At 39.1% G+C, this 27,729-nt stretch overlaps 1 protein-coding gene across 12 annotated transcripts in view; it reads right to left on the bottom strand.

Moving 5' to 3' along the window:
- Positions 1-27,729, bottom strand: part of syne1a (spectrin repeat containing, nuclear envelope 1a) — a 186,106-nt gene that overhangs the window by 140,515 nt on the left and 17,862 nt on the right. For 7 of the 12 annotated variants that reach the window (XM_036147356.1, XM_036147355.1, XM_036147361.1 and 4 more), the window contains exons 2-17: positions 25,811-25,872; positions 15,409-15,504; positions 14,704-14,787; positions 11,879-11,899; positions 11,516-11,608; positions 10,394-10,575; positions 10,096-10,292; positions 9,414-9,526; positions 7,760-7,798; positions 6,591-6,698; positions 6,043-6,180; positions 4,416-4,580; positions 4,084-4,196; positions 3,753-3,921; positions 3,470-3,566; positions 42-247 (exon numbers count right to left, since the gene is read on the bottom strand). In XM_036147356.1, the coding sequence (XP_036003249.1) occupies positions 42-247; positions 3,470-3,566; positions 3,753-3,921; positions 4,084-4,196; positions 4,416-4,580; positions 6,043-6,180; positions 6,591-6,698; positions 7,760-7,798; positions 9,414-9,526; positions 10,096-10,292; positions 10,394-10,575; positions 11,516-11,608; positions 11,879-11,899; positions 14,704-14,787; positions 15,409-15,504; positions 25,811-25,872 (1,883 nt within the window). The remainder of the gene's footprint in view (positions 1-41; positions 248-3,469; positions 3,567-3,752; positions 3,922-4,083; positions 4,197-4,415; positions 4,581-6,042; positions 6,181-6,590; positions 6,699-7,759; positions 7,799-9,413; positions 9,527-10,095; positions 10,293-10,393; positions 10,576-11,515; positions 11,609-11,878; positions 11,900-14,703; positions 14,788-15,408; positions 15,505-25,810; positions 25,873-27,729) is intronic. The other 5 variants (XM_036147367.1, XM_036147357.1, XM_036147366.1 and 2 more) reach the window with 3 other exon arrangements.

Below are 27,729 nucleotides of genomic sequence, written 5' to 3'. Positions count from 1 at the left end.
TCACCTATTCACAAATAGAAAAAAAACAGTAGGAGACATACCTGTTTAAAGGTCTCTGGCTGGCTCAGAGCTTCTTCTGCATCCTCCAGCCAGGCCTGCAAGGAGGCCACGGTGGCTGCGTACCTTTCCCAGTTAGACAGGACCTCCTCCAGCATGCTCCTCACACTGCGCACTTCCATCGACAGACTCCTCCACTGGGTCACCACTTCCCGCATAAACCGGCGCACTCCCGTCTCGCCCTCGTCCGCTGGGAATCAAAATAAATGTCAATGACTGCAAATACAATTTACACAAACATCCAAGGGTCGTAATAACGTAATGACCTTCAATATTATTAATGTTTGTCTTTTTTTTTTTTTACCTCACTGACTAAATTATTTCTCTAATTTTCGTTTATGGACCTGTTATGGACCAGAATGATTTACATCCAAGACCTACATGAATTATGGAAAATTACCTACTTAGTTAAAGCAGGGTTCAAGTAATGTTGACATTTTTTGACATGTTTATATCAAAGCTACCCAACTCCAGCACCTGTAGTATAATATTATCTGTTTTCAACCAAAGCCTAAGTTAATATATATATATATAATCATAAGGCAAATGATCCAGTACTGAATGACATATCAAGAACATCTTTATCCAAACTGCCTAAACACACATACAACCTGCTAGTTTAAGGAGCCTAAATATTTTTGCACACTGGAGCAGTTGGTAACACTGTTGCCTTGCGGCAGAAAGGCCCTCTGCACCGAAAAAAGGGGTTTAGAAAATGGATGGATGGAATATTTTGCAGGTTTGCAGGGAAACCTGAATGCCTAAGGATGACTTTCTTTAAACAGGGCTTATTACTTTTTTTTATAGAATTTTGCTATTACATAGAAATAAACTAGGCATAATTTAGGATGTAGTGTTAAAAATCTATGAATATTTGAGACGTTTTAATCAAAGTTAGGACTTTCTTTATGACATCTTAAGACCTTGCAGAAACCCTGCAACCCGGAATTTCATCTATCGGAAGGCTAAATCTGCTGGTTTTTCTATTATTACCTCGTTGTTTACATGAAGTCTTATTGGTCTCTGAGGCCAGTTTAAAAAGCCTCGATAGGTTTCATGGCAGATGGTACAACTTCACTCTGACCCAAAAAAAATTCACTATAGGGAAATGCATCATCTTTGCTTGTGTGCTACATGAGTTTGGTGCACTCTCTTCAGCACGGCAGCAGCAGTTTTACTAGATTTATTCCGGGAAGTAAGTAAATAATACATCCAGTTTCCTATTGATTAGAAGTCAGAATAACATATCATATAAACCTGACCCCCTTCGCTTTTCAGCTTCTTCTTTATGATCTCAAGGCCAGATCCCCGACTCTACCAGCACCAGAAGGGCCCGGCGGTGTATTTCATTCACAGAGCCGACCAATCAAACTTCCGATGTCCTGATTTCTCGCCATAGCTCACTTCTCTGCTCTGCATACCCTAAAGCGTGACAGCCCCAAAAAAAAACTAATGAAACCAACAAACTAGCTCTCACGGTCTGCGCTCAGAGACCGGCAGAAGTGGAGCAGCCCCTTAAACAGGCAAATGGGGTCGTATTCCCCACTGAGAGCTGGGAACGAAGGAACCTCATTTAGTTGTAGCCTGCAGACTCTCCTCTTCCAGCTAATTGTAAAATCAGTCAGGGCTTGCTTCGATGAGCTGCTGAACAAAAACACCTCATTGGTTACTGAGTTGTCGAAGAGGGAAGATAAAGGTGAGATATAACGTGCATTTGTTTTAATTTGGTGTCAAACGGAAAGAGTGTGGGGACATGTAATTATTTTAGGAAAACCCTAACCAAATGAAGAAATGCAACTGGCATGATGATATAAAACATTTCATCCATCAGAGGTATAAACATAGTGATTGTTTTATACTGCTGTGAGTCATGCTTCTTTTGAGTTACTTGGACAGTTTTATTTCAGGCCTGGATTATTTTTAAACTCAGACTTCTTGCTATCGCTTAAAAGTGATCTTTGTCAATAGTTCTCAATACTTTCTGATGGTCTTTGATGTTTTTTTATGGACTTTAGCTGATTTTTCCAGCCATTTTCAGTTCAATGCTTTTGTTAAGGATCAAAAAACCTACTCTGACCTATAAAATGTTTAGCCATAAAAAAGGTCATAAACCCAAAGGAAAAAGCATTGTTGTTGGTACCATAACAGATAACTTAGTAAAAAAAAACAAAAAACATTTAGAAGTAGACAGTGACTTCATAAAAGGAAACGGTATAGATGCTGTATTTAAATCTGAAAAATGTATTTGGCACAGAGAATCCCAATATCTTAAAACTGTAAATAAGACTGTAAGAAGTCGTCCCCATAGTTTGAATAATGTCTTAAGGGGTGTGAACAGTTTATTGTAATTAGATGCTTTAAGTCTACCAGAAAATATTGGGGGAATCATATAAAATAATCAGTAAAATTTTTGAATTCATATTAAAATGACATCTGAGCATGAAAGCTAACTGTTTTCGGATAACAACATTTTCTCTTTTTGTCTGTTTTGACAAAGAAAATAGTGTTTGAGAATAGTGTTTTTAGCTTAAAGAAGCTAAAAGTAAAATTTCATTATTTTAGATGAAAAGAACTAAAAACTGTTTTGGGAAGAACTTAATGTATCTTTTTAGATGGATTATCGTATGAGGTTGCTCACCGTCTCTCTGTGTTGTTCTCAGTCTCTTGTTTACATAGCCGGGCCAGCCACGCCTGCATGTACGTGTATGTGAACAGCTGCCACTCAGGGCTTAGCCCCTCCCTGACTATAAAACGCTGACACCAGAGGAGTGTTGCCTCAGCACAAGATGGCGGAGAGCCTGCCCGGCGGACCAGAAGGTTCTCTTGGTAATAAAGTTATGAGTTACTTACGTCTTCACTAGACATGTTCTTCCGAAAGGTGAGACTGATTTGATGTGTATTTATCCTTTGCAAATATACGCATTTGAGATGACGGGTGAGAAGGAGATGGGAGGGGAAATAGGTACTGGGTTGCAGCTGAAGCAGAGGTAGAGAGAGGCGTGGCTCGGTACATATCTTGTTTTGGTCTACAGACAGTGCTCAAGCCCCACCTAGTGGTGAAAAAACGCTTATTGCTCTTTTAAAAACACATGAAATTAATGATCTACTGAAGAATGATGCAACCCTGAGGTCTTTTGTCAGGTGTTTGCTAGGTATTATTTTCTAACTTCTTAAAAACATGACTTTTTAAGAATCCGCCCAGCTTGTGTCAGATAGCTTTTTAGGCTTTGCACCTTCTCACTTGTCCCCTATGTGCGTGATTGCCTTATTTTATTTTTTCAAATACACCCTGGATGCATTGCAGTCATGTCCAGGTAAAAGACCATGACTAAATAGGAGAATTACTCTATATTTTATAAAACTCTCTTTAAACTCAAGTATTTGGTGACTTGAATATATCAGAAGATCTCACCTGAGCTGTCCACACTGACGTAGGCCTCAGCAGACTGTTTTAGCGACTGGAACAATGCCTCGTAATTTTCAAAGAAATGATGCTTCTCCACAAATGACTAGTGAAAAAAGAAGTGAATTGAAAGTTATTAAACATAAAATACCACAAGGAAAACCCAGCTAGGTTTTATAAACTTTAAAACAGTTTACAAACAAAGCGAGAATCTTCTTTACGTGCATGCAAACGAAACCCTGAAGATCGAGATAAAATAATAGTAAAAAAAATAATAAAAGAAAACTCTTACAACATAGTTGTTGAGCATGAGCTCCACAGATTCCTGATGGCCGTATTTGATGATCCAGGATTTCAACCTGGACTCGGCCAGTGAGAGGAAGGCCTGCATGTGGTGTTTGTTCTCCAGAAACTCCATTCTGGCCAAATGGACGCTGGAGGATGTAGAAACAAAGTTCATCCTGAGCAGAGAGACAAAGTTTATACATAAGACATCAGACTGTCAGCTTTAGACTCATATTTGGCTGTTTTCCTGTAAACCAGATTGTGAAAGCGTGCCAGCTTAGCGGGTTCGGTATTCCTGCCAGCAAACATTACAACTCTGCTGCATTTCCCAGACTCACCGCTCCGCCATGTCTTGGAGCTGATCCTGTGGGACAGGAACGCCGTCAACGCTTCTGTCCTTATGGATTCTCTGAAAAATCTGCTGGTGACTCTCCAGGCTCCTCAACACATCCTGCAAAAATGCACAGCACGGAAACTCAAAAAAAAACACAAAGTGATACGTATCCTGATCAAAAACTTAACAATATTTTTTAAATGCTTTCATCGTTTTGCCAACAGTAAGGTCGTCATGCAGCCAATTCCTTTCTAAAAAAAAAATGTCTTTGCCCATTCGGCGCCATTCTCTGGCAACACATTGCCTTCTCCTTCCTGTACATTGCTCAACACTGACCTTGTGTTGCTCCAGAGCTCTGTGTACAGTATTAGCTGTGATATCATGAGCCTGCTGGACAGTAATCTCTTGTCGCAGGGCTCCTTCAGCCTCATGTAGCCATTCCCCGACTGTCCCCAGAGGAGCTGGCAGGGATCTGTCCAGCTCAAGATGCCAATCCAGGAGCTGATTTACAAAAAGCAATTAGCGTGTTAAAATAAAAGAGAAAAATGCCTTGGTCTTTTGAAAGCCTAAGAGCAAAGCCGGATTTAACAGTTTCAGTGTAAAAGGGTAAAACAATTAGATCATTGTGAATAGGTAATACAAATGCAAACACATCTAATATCACAGAATAGTTGGAGTGTTACAGTGCGTTGCAAATAAAATCAAGACACTTGAGATTTTCTGTGTTTTCCCCCACATCACAACCACAAACTTCAATGTATTTTGAGGAGAATCTTTTGAGACAGACCAGCACACAGTGGTGTATGATCGGGGAATTGAAAGGAAAATGATACAGGCTGATTTATATTATATATATATATATATATATATATATATATATATATATATATATATATATATATATATATATATATATATATATATATATATATATATATATATATCGCTCAAGCTCACTCAGATTGAGAGTAAATAGGTTGTGAACATCAGTTTTCAGTCTTGCCATTGGTACTTAAATTGAACACTGAGCTGCCCGTACTAATAAATACGCTTTGATTTAAACTACTCCCTAGTAGCTCTGGCTGTATTCTCAGGGTTGCTGTCTTGCTTGAAGGTGAATCTCTAACCCAGTCTCAAATCTTCTGTTGACTCTATCAGGTTTTCTTTCTGAATTGCCCTGTATTTAACTAGATCCATATTCCAATTAACTTTGAAGACATTCCCCACAGCATGATGGTGCCACTGCCATATATCACGGTGGAGATGGAGTTTCCGCATGTTTAATCTCTCCCACAAGGTTTATCTCAAACCTTAAGCAGAACATCGTTCTTTTAACAATACATTTATTCTGGTCACTCTTACATAAAATCCAGATTTTTGGCATGAATGACTACTAGTTGCTTTGTCTCGTCGACTAATCCTCACACTTGACCCGTGGGATTTTGCAGCTCCTCCACAATTACTAGGATCATTTGACTATTTATCTGATTAATGTTCTCCTTGATCGGTAAGTCAATTTAGGTGGGCAGCTCTATCTTGGTAGAGTTGCACTTGTACCGTATTCTTTACATTTTGGTGATGGAGGGAAAGGAAACAATGAAAAATTGAATGCCACACTTTTCAGATTACTGGTTATACAAAATTTTGAGACATATTTATTATGTTCCTACCATTTCACCATCATACATTAGTTTGCGTTAAAATCCTAATAAACTTTTATTTGTAGTCATGAAGCTAGTGCCTTACAGTTTTTATTCCCCCTTTTCTCAGAGGTGGAAAACAGATTTTGGAAACTTATTTTGCTATGTTTTGAGTCTTTCTGTGATCTCTTAGAGAAGTGATGACAGCTTATGGTTTACTTTTTTTCGGAATCAGAAATAAAAACCAGACTTTGCTAAATGTCGTCATATTGACTTTTTCTGGTTCTCTGGAGAAAAGCGACGGAGGAGCCATTTTCTCTCACCCTGTTGGAGACCCTTTCCCAGGCCTGTTTGACCAGAGCCTGATCCACAGTCAGTATCCCGTCCCTCTGTGTGGACTGCAAAGCTCCCTCCACCTGCTTCCGCTTCATCTCCAGCTGAACTTGCAGGCTTTTGAACAACTTAAATAAAAAAAAATAAAAAAATAAAAATAAAAAAACAGAAATGAGTAATCCGTTTGCATGTTTTTGCCCCCGGTGTTGCGCCATAACACAGACAGGCTAACAGATCTCCGACAGGTTACACCCTCTTCCCACAGGCATCTCATCAGTTTTTTTTTTCTTTTCCTCCAAATATCATGGACTCACTGCCTTCACATTCTCCAACCGGGGAAAAGAAAATGAGGATATCTATCCCACCTGCTGCGGTGTCTATGGGATGTATCCTGAGGCTTGGAGGAATAAGCCAGACAGAAAATATGACGGCTGACGCTTGATCCCTACAGTGAAATGCCTCTGATTAAGCTATTAATAGGACCGTCTGCTTAGAGTACCCCCCATGTTAAACTCTACACACACACTCCCACACTAACCTGGTACTGTTGAGCAAGGCTGCCCTCAGTCTCCTGAGCGTGCACTGCCTCTTTCTCCAACTGTTCGAGCCACATTTTCAGTTCCCTCTGGCTCTTTCGCTGTTCTCTCTGGCAGGCCGGGAAGGATTCAGGGAGAGGACGGAAAGAGAAAGATGGACAAGGAAGATGTAGCGCACAAATGGATAAGGAGGAGGAAATGGGATAAAGAAGATGGGAGTTGGAATAAAAAAGGGAAAATGAAGAAAGGAAATTGGCAAAGAGAAAGACAATGAACCGTTAAAATGTGTTCTCCTAATCTTGTCTCCTGTTGGGAAAAAATCAGAGGCCCACAGCTGCCAAAAACACTCAGCTTAAGCAGGACACTTTGTCTAAACCCCCCCGCTGTTTGATTGGATTTAAGAAAACCACAACGATAATAACGTTCTGCCTGAAAGCTTGTGTTATAGATTATTCAAAGCGGTTCAGTCCTTTTAGTTTCATCTCTTCGGGCTTGCCCAAACCTTATTCTATGTAGCACCTCACGCCACAAAAAACCGGCTCTGTCACAGTCGCGTCGCAATTTTTGATGAACCTGCACTTTCTGTCATGTAGACAAGACATCTGTTGCTTTTACAACCTTCGGGGGGAGGCGAACGTATCCATGTAAGCAAGGCCCTTTAACAACTAACAAAACTAGAGCGAACAAAAAAAATAAACCTTATCAGTATTCAGAGACAAAATTGAAAGTGACAAAAAAAAAGCAGCTCGGGTTACTTTCCATCTTAAAAACCAACCTCCTCTATTCACCAGCTTTCCCTCAGCCTGCACTAACGCAAAGAGCCGACGCCAGAGGCTTTCATTGTCATGCTAATGGGACCAGCAGTCACAGCGCGACCTGGCAGCGTGCATAAATGGCAATATCACATCTTATTACAATGGACGCCCTGGGGCGGAAATGTCAAGTCAGGTGAGCCGACATTAGCAAACAGGATCTGTTTTGACATGGAAAAAAATGATGTTAAATCTCACTTTCGTGTACAGTTTAGAGTAACGCTGTGGATGATTAATTCAAGAGCAGGGCAAATAAACCCAAGGCGAATACTGCACGTGGAGTAAAAGTGAAAGTATCCATTCCATTTGCATTAATCAGAGGAAAATGAGAGGTTTAAAGACACGGCATGTAAACGTACCTCAAACATTTCCTCTATGTCCCGAGGAGCAAGATCATGCTGTGGGCAGAGGCCGGCACAATGAGAGGTAAGCAGACACCACAGAGGAACAGCACAGAGCAAGACAATGAGAGATGTTAAAAAAAAAACAGACAAAACATTAAATACAATGCTTTACAAACATATATGCATGGCCGTTCTCACAATTCCTTTCACATTGCAACCACAAAGATTTTATAACCTGATCAGCCAGATTGATAATGTGTTGCACTCTAGTTCGTGTGTTAGTGAATGCAAAATGCTGGGATGAATGCATCTTGCAGGCAAGGTTAATGATTTTACATAGACTGGCAAAAAGTAGAGCATGGACTCCATTGTGACATGGAGGGCAATTGATGCATGGTTTTCAAAAGTATTTACTAAAATCGCCTTTCACTGCATTTACAGCCGCAAGTGCTTTGGAGTACATCTAGGCCAGGTTTGTTCATCTAGAGACTGAAACGCTTGGCCATTCTTCTTTGCAAAATAGCTCAAATTTGGTCAAATTGGATGTGAATATCAATTTTTAAGTCTTGCCTTGGGTTCTCGATTTGATTTAGGTCTGGACCTTGGCCATTTTAACACATTGATGTGCTTTGAAATAAAGCATTTGATTTTAACTCTGGCTGTCCTGCAGGAAGGAGAACTTCCACATCTCAGGTCCTCTGCAATTTAACTTGTTTTTCCCCCGACCCCCATTATTGGCCTGTAATGTATATAGATCCACCCCATCTTCCCATAAATGCGGACCAGTTTTCCTGTTCAGCCAGGAGGAACGGCAGGAACAGGACCGTGCTGTTGCACAGCATGATACACATAAGTGTGTGGACAGTGGATAATAGGTTACATTTTTGTCCCATCTGACCCCAGCACCTTCTTTCACATGTTGCCTACATCCCTTGTGGCATATTTAAACACATGAGCTGCAGATCTCTGCAGCCCCTCCAGAGTTACCATGGTCTTCTTGGCTGTTCTTCTGATAAATGCTCTCTGTGGCCAGCTTGTAGTGTTATGTTTTGGTAGGTGCGCGGTTACGCCACACTCTCGGTTTTTGTATTTTGGATTGATCAGATCAAAGCTTTGGCTGCTGTCTTAAACCCTAACCTGCTTTGAACATCTCTATAACTTTCACCCTGTACTCTTTGGTCTTCAAGCTGCTTTGCTCTCTAATGTTCTCAACGAAACCTCTGATGCTTTCACAGAACAGTTGCATTAAATTAAAGTTCACACAGGTGAGGTCGTTTACAACTACGGTGATTTTTGAAGGCATCTAGTTGCACTGCATTATACTTAAGGGTGTCAAAGTAAAGGGGGATGAGTACAAGTGTAGTGTATTTTTCAGATTTGCACTAATTTGTGTTGATAAAATTAATAATCACAGTGAAATATATAGCTTATTGTGGTTGTAATTTGACAAATTGTGAAAATCTTCAAAGACTTTTGCAGGTCAGTGTAGTTATGGCGTACTGTATAAGTCCTATTTTTTTAAATGTGGAAATAAACTGAATATTAAGAAAAGTCTCCTGTAACGAAAATGTAATTTAGGCACAGTGATGGATACATATTAAAGGAGACACTCATGAGGCACACTAACGTAAAACAACGATAGGAATATTTAGAGAGAGAAAACTCATACCACTTCTTCGGGCTGTCCTTCTGAGACGCTCTGCTTTCTGATGGGTTGATGCTTCAAGAACTGGGCGACGTAAGTCATCACAGATTTCTCATCGGGCTTGTCTACGTCCACATCTGATAAGAAAACCAAATGACAGCAATGTGAAGTCGCTTCGACTAAGTTGTAAGTCAACAGAGAAAGAATAATCGCCCCAAATGAGAATAGGTTTGGCTCAGACGGACAAGTGTCACATTGTGCGAAAAACAATCCTTGGCATTTCAGATTAGTGTCCAACTTCTGCACGGAGACTCTGCCACGCCGGATCTCACGGCCTAATGGACCTTAATTATAGTGGTGTCAGGCTCAATTTGTCAAAGATCATTCTGCGGTGCAGGCGTGAAGGAGCACAGATGGCGTTTGGCAATGACACCGACTTGCACATCTGATGTGGAGATGTATGCACCACCTTATATCGGCTTTGTGAACCCACATCACTTCCAATCTTACTCATTTGGTTATAGAATTAATTTGAGCAATTAATGATAAGCTAATGTAATGTACAATAGAAGAAACAGTCATTAACATTATTTGGGCAAACAATGTTTTATAGAACGTATTTTAAAAAGCGAAAGGCAACGCAGCTCAGATTCTATACAACTTGCATGCAAAGCCTCTTAGAAATGCTGTAGAAAACGTTATTTACCCTCTGGATCGAGAAGCTGTGGAATGCCCAACTCGGTCTCTGCCAAAAGGAACGCTTCTTGCAGATTCTCTCGATTTGGCCTTCTCCATACACGCTCCATGTCTACCAGATCAGGCCGGAGGGCACGGATAACAGCAAAGAAGGCTAAACCGGTGCGCCAGCTGGGGCCAAAGTCCTTCACATCAAGCCCTAAACATCTACAAACGGCACAAGTTCATGAGGTCAAATAGACGGTTCCTGTGTATGGACCATTCGTTTCGTTTATTTGCAGAGATATCCGATAAATGAGGCTTTGTACTTGGTGGCTGTCTGCTGAACCCATCTGAGTAAGGCTTTTCTGGCGCCCCCCTGCAGAGGAGGCAGAGGTCTCCGTTTGACAGGTGGGCTGGTGGTGTCAGTGCTGCTGGTGGAGCTGTCCAGCGAGGAATTACTGCTGGAAAAGGCTTGAAGTTCTGGTAGACTGCTGGTTAGCTCTTCAATCTGCAGGCAGAGAAAGCCAACACATTTCAGGATAATAATAGTTTAGATTAGATTAGATTAGATTAGATTCAACTTTATTGTCATTACACAGGTACAGGTTCAAGGCAACGAAATGCAGTTTAGGTCTAACCAGAAGTGCAATAGCAGCAAGTTCAGGATAAACAATGGTTCCATAAGTACAGGACATGGGTTTTTACTGAATAAATATAGAGATGGATACCATTATAAACAGAATTTTACTGATAGATTTGTCCTATGAATATAATATATAGATAACTAGTATTGTGAACTAAATTTACAGCTGGATATGTACCGAATATAATATACAGGTGGATATTACTATGAGTAGAGTTTTACAGATATGTACGATAGCATAATATACAGATGATTGTTATTATAACAGGGTTTGCATGTACTATGAATATATGTACAGATGGCTATTACTATAGGCAGAACTGTGAGCATGATATACAGGTAGCTATTACTATAGAATGTATAAGTAAAGTTTGGACAGAAGCTATTTAATAGTAGTTACTAGTAATATTGATGCTTTCTGGGGAGAGCTCTATATCTACTGGATTTTATTTACACAAAGCATCTGTGAATATGAATTTGGACGCTACAAGGAGGTTTTCAACAGAAAAGGATTTGGTTATTATTCTTGCTTTTCATAATCCGTGTTTAATGAGATCAAAGTAAATATTATAGCTAAAGTGTCTGAGGAATGTTCGGCTTATCTCTGGCTCTCTAGACTCCTGTTCGGCTAATAAGTTAGTGCTTTATCATCTGAATAAAATCAGACATGGAAGTACAAAACAAAGTTTTTCATTTAACAGTTTTGGCCGTCTGCAATTTGATTCACTATCTTCATGGTATCACTCAGTTCGAAGTATCTGCAGGCTGCATTTGATAAGCCAGTTGGTGGAAATAATCAGATTACCTGGAAATACAGGATGATCGTCCACACCAAACCCAGGACAATCGACGGGCGTCCGTCCACGATGTCGGTAGAGTTGATGTTTACTAACCTAATCTGTTAAAAAAAAATAAAAAAATGCAACAATTACAGTTTAGTTCATATTTAATTTAAGAGCATCACAACTTCAAACAGGAAGTTAATCCTTGTGCTTATAGCGGTACACACAATTCCCACCTAATCTGGTAAATCAAAGCCACGCTGCACATGTTTTCGCAAAATGAACAATATAGAGGATGTGTAATCTCAGCGCTGCTGGACAAAGATAAATCTGAGCCCATTTTGTGTCCAGACCAAAAGCAGCATAGAAACGGTGCGAATACTGACCGGAGATCCTCTGTAGGCAGACTGGGGGGCAGATAAGAAAAGAAGACAAATGAGTGGAGGAGTTAGGAGGGTGGAGGAGGGAGGCAGAGAGAACCAGAAGTCACTCTAGATACATTTGATTGAAAGCAAACGTCTCATCAACTGTGTGAAGGCCGACACTTCTCAGAGGTGAGATAACACGAGTGGCTGGCATTGAGTCGAGATGTATCTCCGCTGCACAGGCAACAGGGATTACACCCAACAGAGACGGGCGGATGGAAAAGGCAGAGAGGGGCAGAGAGGGGCAGAGAGGAGGAGGAGGAGGAAGGGGCGGAAGGAGAGGGCTGTATCTTGTGATATGATTAAATATTCTATATTATCAAACTGAGGGTCAGATCCCTGAGATGCTGCAGCACAACAGGTCATCGTGTGGCAATGGCAGCCACTCAGTGTTGGCGAACAAGCATCAAAGAGGAGATTGGGAGCCGGCGAGATGGAGTGTGGAGAAATGCAGGATGGCGGCTGATAAAGAAAATATGCCATACGTGATTTTATATTAGAAAACTCGGCAGGTTGTTGTGATAAATCAAACCAGCTGTGTGCAGAGGGGACAGTAAATAGAAGTCTGGGTTTATTGTACTCACAACTGCAGCACAAAATAAAAAGAAGAACAGGGTCACATTTGAAAGTAAACAAAGCATATAAACAAATACAAATTTGAGGATGATCGTCTGGGAAAAGTATAAAAAAGTATAATTAATAACGAGCTCAACCCTTGGAAGGATTTTTCTGTTGTAGTTTTTGCAGCTAATTTGTAATTTTTTTTTCTTTCTTTAACAAACAAGGATTTCTGGCTTAAAGCACCGAAGTTCCGAAACGGTGTCCTCTAAATATTTAACGTGTTTTTCATCACCCATTAAATGTCTTTGTCGAAGTTATGTGAAGCCAGCGCCTTGGGCTCTGAGAAAATATGATGGAAATCACTTCACAGCTTCCAGAGTGATTAAATACAGTAAGAAAAGCATTTCAAGCTGCAGAATTGGGTGATGTTAATTATGAAATGTGATTTTTTTTTGCTTGTTTTTTTTTTGACACTATACAAGTTAAAAATACCAACTATGGAATGTTAAACATCCCGATAAAACTGCAAACATATTCTTACAGATATATGCAAAATTCCCAGATGTCTCATCTCCAGACAGCAGATTAGTACCCAAGGATTTACAGTTTTAACCCTGACACAGTTGAAAAAGACAAATCAATGTCCCTGCAGACATCATCTCATGCTCTTGGCTTTATTTATGCACATCCAAGGATGAGCCATGTAAAGCCTTGAGAATAATCTCTGAATCTCATGAAGGGGCAGGAGATAAATTCAGATTATGACACAACACTTTAGAGCATTTTAACGATGCGCAGTAACTTGCAAAAGTATTTGAACTTTCTCACAGTAGGTCATGATACAATCAAAAACTGTGATGTATTTTATTCTAATCTTATGTGATAGACTAACACAATCTAGCACATAGCCGTGAATAAGAATCTATTCAAAGTATAGCGTTTGTTTATATCCAGTACCTTTTACTCTGATTCTCAAGCCTGTAAATAGACCGTTAAAAGGAAGCCATTTAAAAGTGCTGCTTGCAGTTTGTAGAGAAGAAAAAGATGTGGAAGAAGGTACTATGGCCAGATAAGATCAAACTGAATTTTTTGGCTTACATGCTAAATGGTGTATGCTGTAAAAAAAAAATGGGTGGATGGAAAAAATTCAGGATGAAAACCTGCTGGAGGATGAAAATCATTTGAGATGGGGACGACTCTAAACACAAAGCCAAATCATATTCAGGAGTTAGAATGGATAAGTCAAAGTCCAGATCTAAATACAATTAACAATCTGTGCCAAGGCTTGAAAATTGATGTTCACAGAAACTCTGCGTTCAATCTGACTGAGCTGGACCTTATTTTTCAGCGAGGTATTCTCTGGTAGAAACATAACTCAAAAAGACTTTTCAAGCTATCCAAAATACACCAGCCATTCGTTTGTTGTCTTATGGGTAATTTGGTTTGGTCCATCACAGAAAATCTTAACTTTTAACATGGCGAAATAAAAAAAAAAAACAATGGCTGTGCTCAGCTTCATAGACAGGGTGAGGAGCTCAAAATAGAGTTGCTGCTTCTCTGCATTGAAAGGAGACAGATGAGGTGGTTTGGGCTGGATGGATGGATGGATGGATGGATGGATGGATGGATGGATGGATGGATGGATGGATGGATGGATGGATGGATGGATGGATGGATGGATGGATGGATGGATGGATGGATGGATGGATGGATACTTATACAAGGCAAAGGCAATCTGAAGATGAATGAGGTAAAAATAAACATTTTTTTTCTTTTTTCTTACAAACTGTGGAAATGGAACAAAGACAAGAGCAACATGAATAGAATGAAGCACAACTAATGTTATGGACCAATAAGTCGGAGGGGGGGCTCAGTTAAAGGAGCCAGAATTAGTCCGATAATTAGATTTTAAATGACTTTTCTCTTACTTAAACGCAGCTAGTCAAATAAATTAAAAGAATTATTTACTGCAAGATGTTGAAAAAGTCAGAGCTATCCGACAAGATTTCTGCAGACATGCATAAATAAAAGATAATGAGGACATGTTGGGGGATAAATGAGTTACATGAGAAGCAAAAACAGACAGAGGTTTGGAGGAATCAGGTCACTGAAGGTCAGGATTCAATATTTGCGCCCAAGAGGCTGCAGCTGCGCAAAAAACAAAAAAAAAAATTGGGGGGTGGGGGCAAAGACAAAAACATTCAAAGGAGACCTTGAACTCTTACTTTTCTACCCTCCAGGAACTTGAGGGCTGTACCAATGTTGGCGAGCCAGTGAATCCTCTTTAGCTTCTTGCCCTGCTCACATGGCTGGAAGGAAGAGGAGGAACAATGGATGCATTCAAAACAAAGTAAGGGGAGAGAAAAACTGTGAGGTAAACACAGAAGCAAAATTTTAGATAGAATTTAAGCAAAAAAAAAAGATTAAATATGTAAATATCTAAGAACAAAAGCAGGAACCATTTTCTCAGGAATATAAATGCTGGAATAATGTGAGAAAAACACAAGCGCCATTCAGAGCTGTGTTTGACCACAAACACCAGATCAATAGGACGTACGGGCTTAGACCTTAGGCAATTCTGCCCGAGTAAAATCCTTAAGATGTCTTTGTGCTCCGTGTGTGAACTCTGATCTGTCCTTGTTAATCTGGGCTTTCCTACACTATTCAAACATCCTAATACAAGCAAATCAATAAGCCTCCCCATGTAGCCGGGGCTCATTTCGCATTCCCCCCTTATTAGTTCTACAGCGCTACAAGGCTGCATAAACAGTGAATCAAAAATGACTCCTCGTCAGATCAGTTTTCGAGCCGCGTTATGGCAGCCCGGCATGTGCTGGTGCAGAAATGTGTAATCTGGAGAGCTCAGCGGATACGAGGCGTTTGAAGTCTGCCGCCAAGTCACATGCCGATGAAACGACCACGAGGCTCACCAGCTTTTGTCCAGAGAGGACTTCCAGGAGGGCCAGCAGCATCACACCATCCTTGATGTCGTCAAACAGGTCTTTCACCTCAAAGGGAGGGACATGCTGTGAAGACAAACCAAATCCACAAGGGTTTATAAAGTATCCATACCTCTTGAGACATTTTCCATGTCTTGTGATGTTACCGGCACACACTTCAACTTATTTTATTGTGATTTATGCAGGAGACCAACACGACAAATCCCCACAGAGTTATAAAGGTAGAGGAGAAAGGACACACGGTTTTAAAAACCTTTTTGTAATAAAACTAATCTAAAAAGTAATCATCCCCCCTTTGATAACCCTGACGCATTTCATTGTGAAATGCTGAAGTTTTATCTGCAACAAACTAAACATTTGTCTAAAATGTTTTTCTATAAGCCGGATCTGTAAATCATTGCAGACCCAAAACACAAAAGGGAAAAATGCAATTTTCTTGGTTATTAAGTTTTTTTCTAGTCCAGTCCTAGAAACGAGAAAGGGACATGGGCCACTATTTCTTTAAAAATATTTACTTTATTTACATGGGTTTAATAAATGGATAAAAGTCTGCTCCTCACAAAGTCACTGGATTTCACTGGATAGCGAAAAACAAGGTTAATAAAAAAGGCACACTCTTTGTTTCCTAAGATTTTACAATTTTAGAAGAATATAATTTGTCTACAAAAAAAGGCCTTGCATAAGTAAAAATAATTGTTTTTCAAGTGTCCTTAGGATGCAACAATCTGTGCTTGGTGGACCAAGCTGATTTTAAGTAAAATTAGAGTTAATCAGTCCAAGGGCCGCATAATGCTCCATAATACATAAAAATGGCCCAGAACCTGTGGCTAACTTAAAAACAGCTGTTCAGATCTGTTCAGATGCTCTCCGTCCATTGCAAAGAAGAATGGGCAATTATTCCTTTGTGTTTGTCTATTATATAAAATCCAAATAAACAATATTAAACGTATGATGTAACATGACAAAATCTGCAACGGGTAAAATGGTGTATATATATATATATATATATATATATATATATATATATATATATATATATATATATATATATATATATATATATATATATATATATATGATAAAAAATGCTAAACCAGTGGGTTCTCCTCTTACAATAAAACTGAAACAGATTCTAGGGCGGTATGTAAAAGCTTATTTTTGTGCTGCTTTACATAAATGGTTTAGGTATAAACTGAAAGAAGGGTTTCTTAGTTTTCCAGGAATGCAAAGACTAAGAATTTCAGGCTTAATGGCTCTTGCAATGTACAGCAAACCACGCTTGGGTCATTCTGCACGCCATCCCACTTTCAGCTGCTCAGCAACAGCAAAAAGCACAATGCAAGACGTATATTACCCTGGTAGACATTAATTTAAACTTGTGCAACACGGATAAAGAAAATCCTTATGGAAAAGGGACCCGGAGCCCAGACGGAATTTGGCAGTCCCAGCGTTTTTTTACTGACAGCTGGATTCACCCCGTAAGTAGACTTTAAATGGGGTTCCTTCAAATCCTAAAATATGCTGATGATTTCAAACCATCTCCTTCCCAACGACTTCCTCCCTGACCTGACACTGACTTTCAGAGTCGGGGGAAATCCACATATCTCCGTTCCTCGCCAGCGCCACATCAAGGATTTCTCTTAAAGCACAGTCACATGCTGGGGGGGCTGAGAGGTTTAAGGGAGGGGAAGGAGAGGGAGGGAGGGGGGGAGAAAAGCGTTCAGATGAGTGAACCATTCACAGGGAGATTAACTGCGAAGAGAGCGAGAGAAGAGAGCGAAGTCTGAAGTAGTGTGAAGGAGTGTTGCATGTGGACTGTGTGAGCGCGAGAGAAATTAATACAAACCAAAACAGCGTAAATGTGTGAGACGGATTTAAACCGGCGTCGAGACGGATCCCATAAGAGAGAGAGAGAGAGAGAGAGAGAGAGAGGGGAGACACTAACTCCACGTCTTTCAAAAATTAATTAGAAAATACGGGAGCTCTTCTCGCTAATTCCTCTTCTAACGTCGTTTTGAGGCTTTGGAGATGAGAATATTCAGACAGGGTTTACCCCCCATATCATAACATGACAGGAGAGGCTTCTACAGAGGCCCAAAATCAACGGGACAAATTGCACCAATAGCTAATTGGAGTTAAATTCACCTATTTGTTCATTACAATCCCAAAGCTAATGAGGAAAATCTCAGACTAATTACAAAATAAGAAACTAATATTCATTTCCTCTGTGCTGCACATGGTAGAAAAAAAAATAAATCAAGAACTTAATGAGCTAATTACATGTGAGTGTCTGGGTCATAATTGATTGAGAACAGAAGAGTTTCAAGATGGGTGTGTGAGTGCGCTCTCGTGTTATTCCCCCCGGTACGCTCGACGTCGGAGATTCCAACAGATCGACAGCAGGGAAGACAAAAGGAGGGGTGGAAACAAAGAGAGGACTGAAGGGTCTCACGCTGAATGGCAGTACGTTACACTTAAAGAAGCACGTGTCTCTGGATGCGAAGGTTGTGAAAACCTTTAGATGCACGAGCCGTTCCTGAGAGGATAGTAATGGTTCTGCATGACAACATTTGAACCAAAGTATGAGTAACTTTGAACATTTTCTTTTGCACTGCAGCCAGGTACATCACTGTGCTCCCCACTCACTTTGGGACAAATAATTCAACATGGCTCCAAACAAAAGTCATGGCACTGGGTGAGTAGCCAGAAATTTTACTCAAGTAAGAGTAGCACTACTTCAACATATTTTTACTCAAGTCAAATTAAAAAGTAACAAACCAAGAAATTACTCAAGTAAGGGTAAAAAAGTATTTGGTAAGAAGGCTACTCAAGTATTGAGTAAATATTTATAACAACTGATTTAATATTTTGAAATATGTAGATGATGTAGTCAGTCAGGAAAAAAATATTAAAAGACAACTAATAAAACATTCACAAACAGTTACAAAGTAGCAAATTAAGGCAGAAGAAACACTTTTCTAAACAATGTTTTCAACATAAAACTATGCCACCAAGCATGCAATGTACATGCAGTAAGTTAGGATGGTGCAAAGTACTTCCAATGACAATATCTACTGTTTTTTTTTTTTTTTACTTTTTTTGTTTTTTACTTTTTTTTGTTTTTTACTTTTTTTTTGGAATGACAATATCTACTGTTTACTGTATGGTTACTTGACCTGCAAATGTCTTGAGGAGCTCAGCAGATATAAAATGCCACTAAACCAACAAAAGCTTGTGTACGAACAAGAAGTCTCACCCTAATATAAACTGTAGACCTGTGTCTCTGGTTTTGTTTTGTTTTTCAGAGAAGTTACTCACAGTGGATAGAATTGTCAGAAATTTTACTCAAGAGTAGCGATACTTCTTCATTATATATTTACTAAAGTAAAAGTAAGAAGTACAGTGCAGTAAAACTACTCCTGAAAGTACATTTTGCTCAAAGGTTACTCAAGTAAATGTAACTAGTCACTACCCACCTCTGCACTGGAGGTGTAACACCTGAAAATCATCAAGGATCCTTGGGAGATGCAAAAGATTAGTCTGAAACCATATTTTTAAAATTAGAAATGCCTCCAACAGGCTTTAACTGGCCAATACTGACTTCATTTTGGTCTTGGAAGTTGGAGCTGCCCAGGACATATTCTAATTATTCTAAGGACAACAACACATAAGAAGCTAAATGTGCTGCAGTTTCTTTGATAGAAATTGAAGTAGTTTTGAATCCGACAGAAAATGAAGGAGTTTGGAAAAGATTATTAATTAGAGAGAGTGTATTGGCTGTTGCATCTTCTTGCCTAGGTAGAGTTGGGATCTACAATTCTTTGAAGAGAGCCAACGTACTTTAAAAAGTGCCGCTTGTTTCTTTTTCCCAGACTAGTCTTTGTATTTATGAGTTGCCAGCAGGTCACTAAAAAAAAACAAAAACAAAAAAAAACTGCGACCACTATACACCACATGTGTACAACTTTAGTTGATGTCATGATATATTTGTATGTTAATCAAAGACTGCATGTGTGATCCTCAACTTTCCCCTGTTGTCTGTCTCTCTCAGTGGAGTACCAAGAGTGTGTGTGTGTGTGTGTGTGTGTGTGTGTGTGTGTGTGTGTGTGTGTGTGTGTGTGTGTGTGTGTGTGTGTGTGTGTGTGTGTGTGTGTGTGTGTGTGCGTGTGTGCAAAATGAATAATATAGACAACATTTCCAGTTACAACTCTGTTCCACCAAATGTGCGTGTATATCTCCATCTTTCCATAAGAGCTGGGTAGGTTGCAGCTCACACACTTTAAAACTTGTGATGGTCAAAGCCAAGCGCTGGCTTTATGAAACCAAAAAACACATTTTTGTTTAAGTTTTGATCCCAAACTAACTGGAATCACAGTAAAAAATGTTACAAGACAAATTATCAACAAGTCACATCAAAACAGAAAAACAACATACTGATGTGATGTTAACAGCAGCTTTTTAAAACCTGTGATGAACTGGCATAATGTTGCTTTAAGGAATAGCCAGCAGACGTTTAAAGTGTGCTGACCGGAGTAATGATAAAATGAAATTTGGTGTAACACAAGAACCACTAAAACCGCAACCGTTTCGTGGTTATAATAAAATAAAGCTTACACTCTCAAGATAATGTGTCATCTGGGAACATTACGAGACTGATTTAGTTATCTTATGGTAACAAAGCAGCCAATTCATGAATAGAATCTAAATTGATAAGGTCATATATCACCATTTTGTCTTGTAAAAGCAAAGTTGTGAAATTTTACAACGTTTTTGGAAGTTACACTGAACTGTTTTCTTACAGTATTTAAAAGTTTTATTTGCAAACTGCATGGGAATTAACACGATAAGCGAGCACCTTGCCCTACAACGAAACGGTAAAATTTGCACTTTTTTTTATCTTTAAAATGTTACAAAGTATGAATTAAACAGCCTATCTAGTCAGTGTGTCAAAATGATGTAATTTTTTTACCTTAAAGTAATAAAACAATGAATGCGCAACTAAATCCTTGTTTTGATTCTCAATTTCCATCATGTCAATGAACTGAGGAATTTCACCAATCTACTTGTTTTCTCTCCATTTTTAGAGCAATTTTAAAATGTTTTCACTGAAATTTTGCTTCGGTGTTGGTCCATTATATCGTAATGGTTGTCCGATTTGAAGTTATAGTCAAAATCTTTCAGCTGCTTCTCATTTTGCTACCTGCCATGTAACTCAACCGTAAAACATAACCACAGTCATCCATCTTCCTCAATTTATTGCTTTAAAAAAAATCAGTAAGAGGAAAACTAAGAAGCTTCAAGCATCGCAAGACTGGTTAGCACATCCATGTTTTTTGTTGGGGGTATCTAAAGGAAAAAAAATATATATATTAAAAAGTGAGTGGGCAGGGGGAGCAAGGAAGTAAACAGCCTCGGGGAGCTTCACTTACTGCCGCTGTAATCTCTAAGAACACTTGGTCCACTGATTATGGCTCTAAAGCCGTTTTCCTGGAAAATGCCTGAGTGACGATGAAACCTCCGCTGTTCACACTGGCCACTCTATAATTAAGCTTTAACCCTCTCAGAAAGGATTTGTCAAATGGAAACTTGGGGTCCGCTCACTGAACCCCCATTAGCCCCCCCCCCCCTCCCTCCTTCCCTTTCAAAGTTGTCACTCCTCTGCCGACTTGCAGCCAGAGCAACTTGATGAGCCGAAACACTGGAAAATTAAAAACTTGTCCTTCCGTATGGCCTACACAACAATGGCCTGTGTGTAAAGACACAAGCTGCAGAAACATAAGCTCTGCTGCCCTCTCACAGATTTATATCTTCACTGAGTTAATCTGGTGAACTGCTTTAAGTAATGACACCCATTAATCGCCTATATAATTTACCAGAGAGACTGGTTTTAGAGCTTATAGGACTTCTTTTGTTATACCTGTGGCATGGAGAAGTACGGGGGAGGGGAGTGTTAGAGAAAGGAAGCCCTCATGATATGTCTCAACTCACCTAGAAATTAATCACACACCTTTAGGCGCTGATTATAAAGACCTGTGATAACTGGAGTAGCCTAATCATCTGCATAGCCGGGAGGAGGACTCATTCCTCCAGGATAAAAGCTACACCAACTTCTTGTCTTTCTCATTTCTGCTCCTTTTTTTGGGGTTGATGTGATCAGAAAATCTGATTCAACTTAACTCTTGACCTTTTATTGTCTTTAATTGTTGACCTTTACGCAATACTATGCCCCTTTTACGTCTTAGGATCCGTACATTTCTACATTTTTGAGGAATGCTGGTCTTTATCCCTTTTAGCCAGCTGGAAATCTGAGCAACTTTATGTCCCCAGATCTAGACAAAGAGATTTTTGGAGACAAATTTAGACCAATCAGTGTCACCATGGCAACATCAGGCATCAGGTAAGCAGGGTGAGCAGCGGCTGTGATTGCGATTATGTTATTCGAGCGACAAGGGAGAGACAATGCATTGAATTATGCTCTTATCTTCGTATTGAATTAGACTTTTTTTAGATATATTTTTACACTTTCTTGTTTGAGAAATATATTTAGAGAAAAAGTTGATTCCTTGTTAAAAGTTAAATGAATAGATCAAGATTAAAATAGCTACTTGGGTGTAAAAATCCCAAGAAGAAATAACTAAAACCAACACACAGATCTGGATCCCTTTAATTACCTTTTTTTTTTTTTATCTTATCAGCCTATTATCCCTTAGTTTCTTGGGATGGAGCCAAGCGAGCTCAGTTTTCTAGGTCCCAGACGCTTTAGCAGACAAAGCTTTTGGATCCACATGTTTGCACAAGCAGCTGTGGAGTGGGACTAATAATCTCACTTTTCATTAAGACAAAAGTAAACATCTTTTAAGTATTAATTTAAGCTCAATACTAAACACTTGTAGAAATCCATTCAGACTCTAAATTTCACGACCATGAAACACAGTAAAATAATGAAGAAACTGAATTTACCTTAAATGCTGTTGACTAAAATTGGCATCCACTTGGAATCCAGTTTAGTAATAATAATAATTAAACAAAGAATCTAACTTTTTTCTAAGCAGCATCATTTCAGAGAAAATTTGTGAATGACCAATTCTTTACTGGAGTACATTTCTCCAATCACAGTCATGGAGATTTAAAATCCAGAGTCCTGGGGCTTCTTTTACGATATCTTCTCTACTCCCCTCCCCTCAGGTCTTTGAAAATGTTTAGGTTTGGAACTGAGTGAAAAGTAGATTTTTTTTTGTCTAGTGAACCATTTCTGTGTAAATTTGTGTAGTTTTCTTGGATTATTATCCTGATGCGATAAAGACCTACTAGTTTTTACTGGCAGTTTTCTGTCAATGTGCCATATAGCTATTTAAATTCTTTGGGTATTTCAAGACTCCCATTATAAGGTTCGCCGGGTCTTAGGAAAAGATACTAGCCGTAGCATTAGAGATCATCCACCATCTATACATTAGGCAAGAGGTGCTTTTACAAACATTCATCCTTTGTTTCATGCCAGACCCACTAAAATGGTTTGCTGCAGATCATATAATTCTTAGACTCCCCTAAGGTTTTAAAATTAATCAGTTTATTGTCCGATTTTGAATTAAGTTCCAAGAAAAAAAGTTGCATCATCATTTTGAAAGGTTTCTCTTTGCAAGTGGGTGTTCTTATTTTTTTAATGTCGCCCAACTTATCCGTTCTTTGAACTTTCTTAACGGCTGAACCAACACGTTTTGTTCAGATTTGTTTAGGAAAGTCAGCACAAGTAAAGATGGCTGAACATGGAGAGGAGAAGCAGCAGCAGTGTTGTCACCCTGGCAGATATGAGTTGACATAAAAATCGATATGAAACCTCCTGTAGTTAAAGAAAACTTACATCAAAACGCTAAAGGCGAAAGGGTAGAATGAGCAGTTCACTCACAGTTAGCAGCATTTGCAATAATCAACAAAACAATAAATACAGGGGAGGGGGAAAAAATGCATAATGTGCAAAATTCTCTACTCTATGGTGGGCAACACACCAAATCTGCTCAATCACCTGACGATTATTAATAATAAAGAAATAATGTAAAAGGTAAATGCAATTTATGGGATATAATTCACCTTTTCCGATTGTCAAAGGTGAATGTTTATCTTAGTTTGCTTTTTATACAATACTGTAGTGGGAATAAACACATTGTCAGGATTATCAGACTGTGGAACCAAAATTCAAGCTAGACACTGAGTTATGTTTAAAAGGTTTATTAAACCTGCAGTCGAGGAACGTCTGCAGGAGCAAGCTAGTTTCTTCCTGGCAGTGGCGAGAGCAAGCTTTACTCTCTGCAGACGCATCAGACGGGATGGCAGAGATCAGTCCCACAGCCAAGGGGCAGGCGAGGGTCATGCTCAGAAAATCATATGGGCAGGCACTCAAATCCAAAACATCAGGCAAGCTCGTAGGTCAGGGAACAGAAAACAGGTGTTGGGCCAGATATCAGAAGCCTGGTGGAAGTCTGACAAAGGCAAGTGCAAGGCAGGGAATCCAGGAGTTGGAGTCGAGGTTGACGTGAACATGGAGAGTCTGCCGGACATCTACAGGCAAAAGCTTTTAATATTCTGGCCCTGACTGAGTGACTTAGCGGCGCTTAAGCAGTGCAGGAACCAGGTGCAATGCATGAAGCTGATTGCAGCAGAGCAGTGGAACAGGTTACACTAGTGAGACATGACGCCGATTACAGCGGAGCAGGTGGCCGTGGTGGAAAGCAGAACAATGTATAATGAAAAAAAAATGTCTGTTCCAAGGCAATTTACTGTTCAACTCAGCACACACGTTATTTTTTTCAAACTCAAGGAAATTTTGTTTTAAATCATTTAAACTTGAACATTTACCAGCGGTGATTGTGACTTCCCCCCCAATAAGCAAGCAGTCCCATTTTTATGTGCCCACAGCGCACAATTCCAGTACGGTTTAGGGTACATTTGTAATGGTTAAACAGAACATGCTTTTTTTCCCAGCATGCCTCTCAAACGACCTAGTACCATGTGGATATTATCTGTGTTGGTTGTTATGGAGACTTGGCTAGCACCAGGAGAGCCTTTTTTTCTCTCTCTCTCTCTCCCTTATATTCAGCTCGCTGGTGGCCAGATAACCCCATGTCCTTGTCAAGCCTTTTTTGTCAAAATCCCTGTTTTAAACTTTTTCATTATTGTTCTGATTGCAGATATGGGCAAGTTAAGGTAAGCGGCTGAGCAAGTAGCTGATTTATGAAGGTAAGCCCAAATCCGCTTTAACTGAATAGGATGCTACTTTTCCTTTCCAATTTTAAAGAGGAGCAGAGGAATTGGGAAGTCGAGGAGGTGCGTCTATACTTTAATCGACCAAAATAATAAATAAGTACACATTTTGAAAAAAAATCTTCAGTTACAATAATTTTATAAGAATTGTTAGGGGCGTCTCCAGATGTGCCACTGGTGATTGTACAAAACCTTTCATAACATGTGATTTTTTTCTCTGGAACAAATGTACTCAGAACTGAAAGTAGGGTTTTTCTAAATTGTTCAGGGTGAGATTATGATACTGTAATAAAGGTAAAGTTATTTTGAGGCTTTGTATACCACATTTTTACCCAAGGGTGCAAGGATAGAGTGTTTTGAATATTTTCCTGTTATGTATTTTGTTTCTTGGCCCTCTCCCAAGGCGAAATATTTCAGACAATAAAAAGGCTTATCCCCATCAGAGAGGGCTTTTCATTTGAATTTTCTGCTCCACCTCATTGCAGTTTGGACTTTCCACGGCTGTCGTAATCAAATAGAAAACCTTGAAAGGAGCGTCACTGATTGAAATAACACTTAATTGTTATGCCCTGTGCCATATTTACCTTGTCCAGCCAGCACAGGCGCAGCATTTTAAGCAGTAATGAGTGTAACCAAAGAGTACAATGCAGCATGACACAATAATTACAGACATTTGAACATCATCAATTCAAAAATTAAGCTTCAACTAAAACCTCTTATCCTAAGCCATCTAAATTACCTAGTACAATATGAATTACTGTCTGTAGCTTGCAGGGAAAGTAATGCATGCACCATTCACCAATGTCATTTAGATAATTAAGCAGAAAATCTTTGATATCAGCTACTTGGGACTGAAGGAATAGAAGAAAGAAAAAAAACAGGGAAAGGCATGTGATGACTATGTGTGCGGTCTTATCCAGAGAAGTATTTTTTTTTTTTTTTTTGTGAAAATGGAAAAAAAAATCTCCCAGATTGCACAGATGGACAGAGTAAAGGCATTCAGAGTGGAAACGAATAGATGTGTTGAAGTTTTCTATCCATACAAACACGAGCACCTGTGTTTGTGTAAATTGGACAACACAATACTGGCAGCAGAGGAGCAAGCAAACCCTCTTACCTTTGCCAAGTGGGAATTGATCCATTTTGTGAACGTCCTTTTCTGCACCGCCTCCTGCTCATCTGTAAATCAGAGCCCAGAGCATTGCCATTAGTCCTGAGTGATAATAAACAAATAAGGGATTAAAACGCAATCTTCTAATTGTCTATCGGTTTGAGAGCCGATTGGGCTTTTCCAGAGAGCGCACGGTGGATTCTAATTAACTTTGATTTATCGCTTTATGTCTGATGTGTCAGAAGACAGTCACACCGAATTTTTTTTACCCACTGCTAACGTACTATGAAACGTCTCTTGGCATTTATCAGTGACATTTTCACAAGCTGAACTCGTCTTTTTGTGGACAGGAAATGCTGTTCTTGAAAGTGACCTTTCAGATGTTAAAAAGGGCAGCACATGAAGCCAAGCGCACTGCACATGTACTGATTTACCTACCCATAAGGTTGCTAGTTGTGGCCATTGTGATAAAGGGCAATTAGCAAAAGGAGCAATCAATAGGATAGATGTCTGTTAAAGATGTCCCCTAAAAGGGCACTCAGCTCAAATGAAAGCACAAAGGGGTCAAAAGCCTGATTTAAATAGTATCATTTTTTTTTTTACTTTATTTATTTAAAACCTAAATTGGACAATAGTTAACATGAGCACCTCAGTCCATCATTTAAATGTGCCAGATTTAGTCACAGAGGTGAATTCCCATCAAAAAACACTGACAGACATTGTATGAAACTAAAAGGAGCACCACTGATCACTCCTATCAAAGTAAACAAGTCTGCAAATCAAAACTCAGTAAGAAGCAATAAAGAAATATGGTAGATACTATAATTACATACAATAAATGGTATACATTCTTTAAACATCATTTTAAATATTATGTATATACAGCAGTAAGAATGATTGTTGCATTTCTGTTATAAATTAAAGCAGTTGTGTAATGTCACGCATTTGTTTTACGTTTATGTGTAAATATAAGAAAGTTATCTGAGGCATTTTTACTCATGGTCATCATACCATGAGAGTCTCATACTGATCCATGCCTAGTCGATGGGTAAATTGACTAGGTATGGATTTCTCCAAGTAAAATTAATTAAAGCCCCTTTTTAAACGTGTTTTAAAAGGTCATTTATGCTGTCTCTTTGCTACCACCAAAACATCTAGACTTAGATTTCTATTTACAGACCATAAATACAGTTTAACTACATTTTAGATACAAGCATGGCTTGCATAATAAATCAGAGAAATTACCAATAACAGCTGATGGTTCCTCTGCTGTTTAATGTTTGTTTATTGCACGTGAATATGCAAAGTCATCTGCATACCTCTGACAAATAACCTGTTATAATCGCTCTTAAATGACGGCATTTACACAAAAATTAAAAAAGAAAATGTATACAAGATCAGTATTGTTGTAAAGTAGTATGAAAAACAATTATTCACTACCAAGCAATTATCATCACAGGTATAATAATGTTTTCTTTCTTTAAAGATTATATGCATATTGCCTCAAACTTAAAATATTCCCACAGTTTACAAATAGCGTTAATATCAAGACTGTCCACGATTTTTGCAATCTGCCCTATTTCCTAACTACTTTGTTTGTCTTTTAGAAACATGACTTTAAGCTAGCTGACCAGCAGTGAACTGCAACAGGTTGGGGCAATGGGTGGGGCACGTTATTCTATACTCCATCAAAGTATCCTATTTATATTATTTTAAAAACTAGGAACAGTATTTTGGATAATTTAGCATTTTTAAGACGATAACTCTTGGTATACCTTGAAACTGGTAACCCACCAATGACTAATGACAAGTAAAATGAGCTAGACATACCCATACCTTAGGAAAAATCATTAACCTGCAAGATAAAAAGCAGAGTACCTAAGGTTGTACCCTGAGGTACACCAAGATTACTATCAATTGGGTTC

The sequence above is a fragment of the Fundulus heteroclitus genome, chromosome 15, assembly GCF_011125445.2.
Source record: "Fundulus heteroclitus isolate FHET01 chromosome 15, MU-UCD_Fhet_4.1, whole genome shotgun sequence".
Classification (NCBI taxonomy): Eukaryota; Metazoa; Chordata; class Actinopteri; order Cyprinodontiformes; family Fundulidae; genus Fundulus; species Fundulus heteroclitus.
This window is presented reverse-complemented; position numbering and strand designations above follow the sequence as displayed.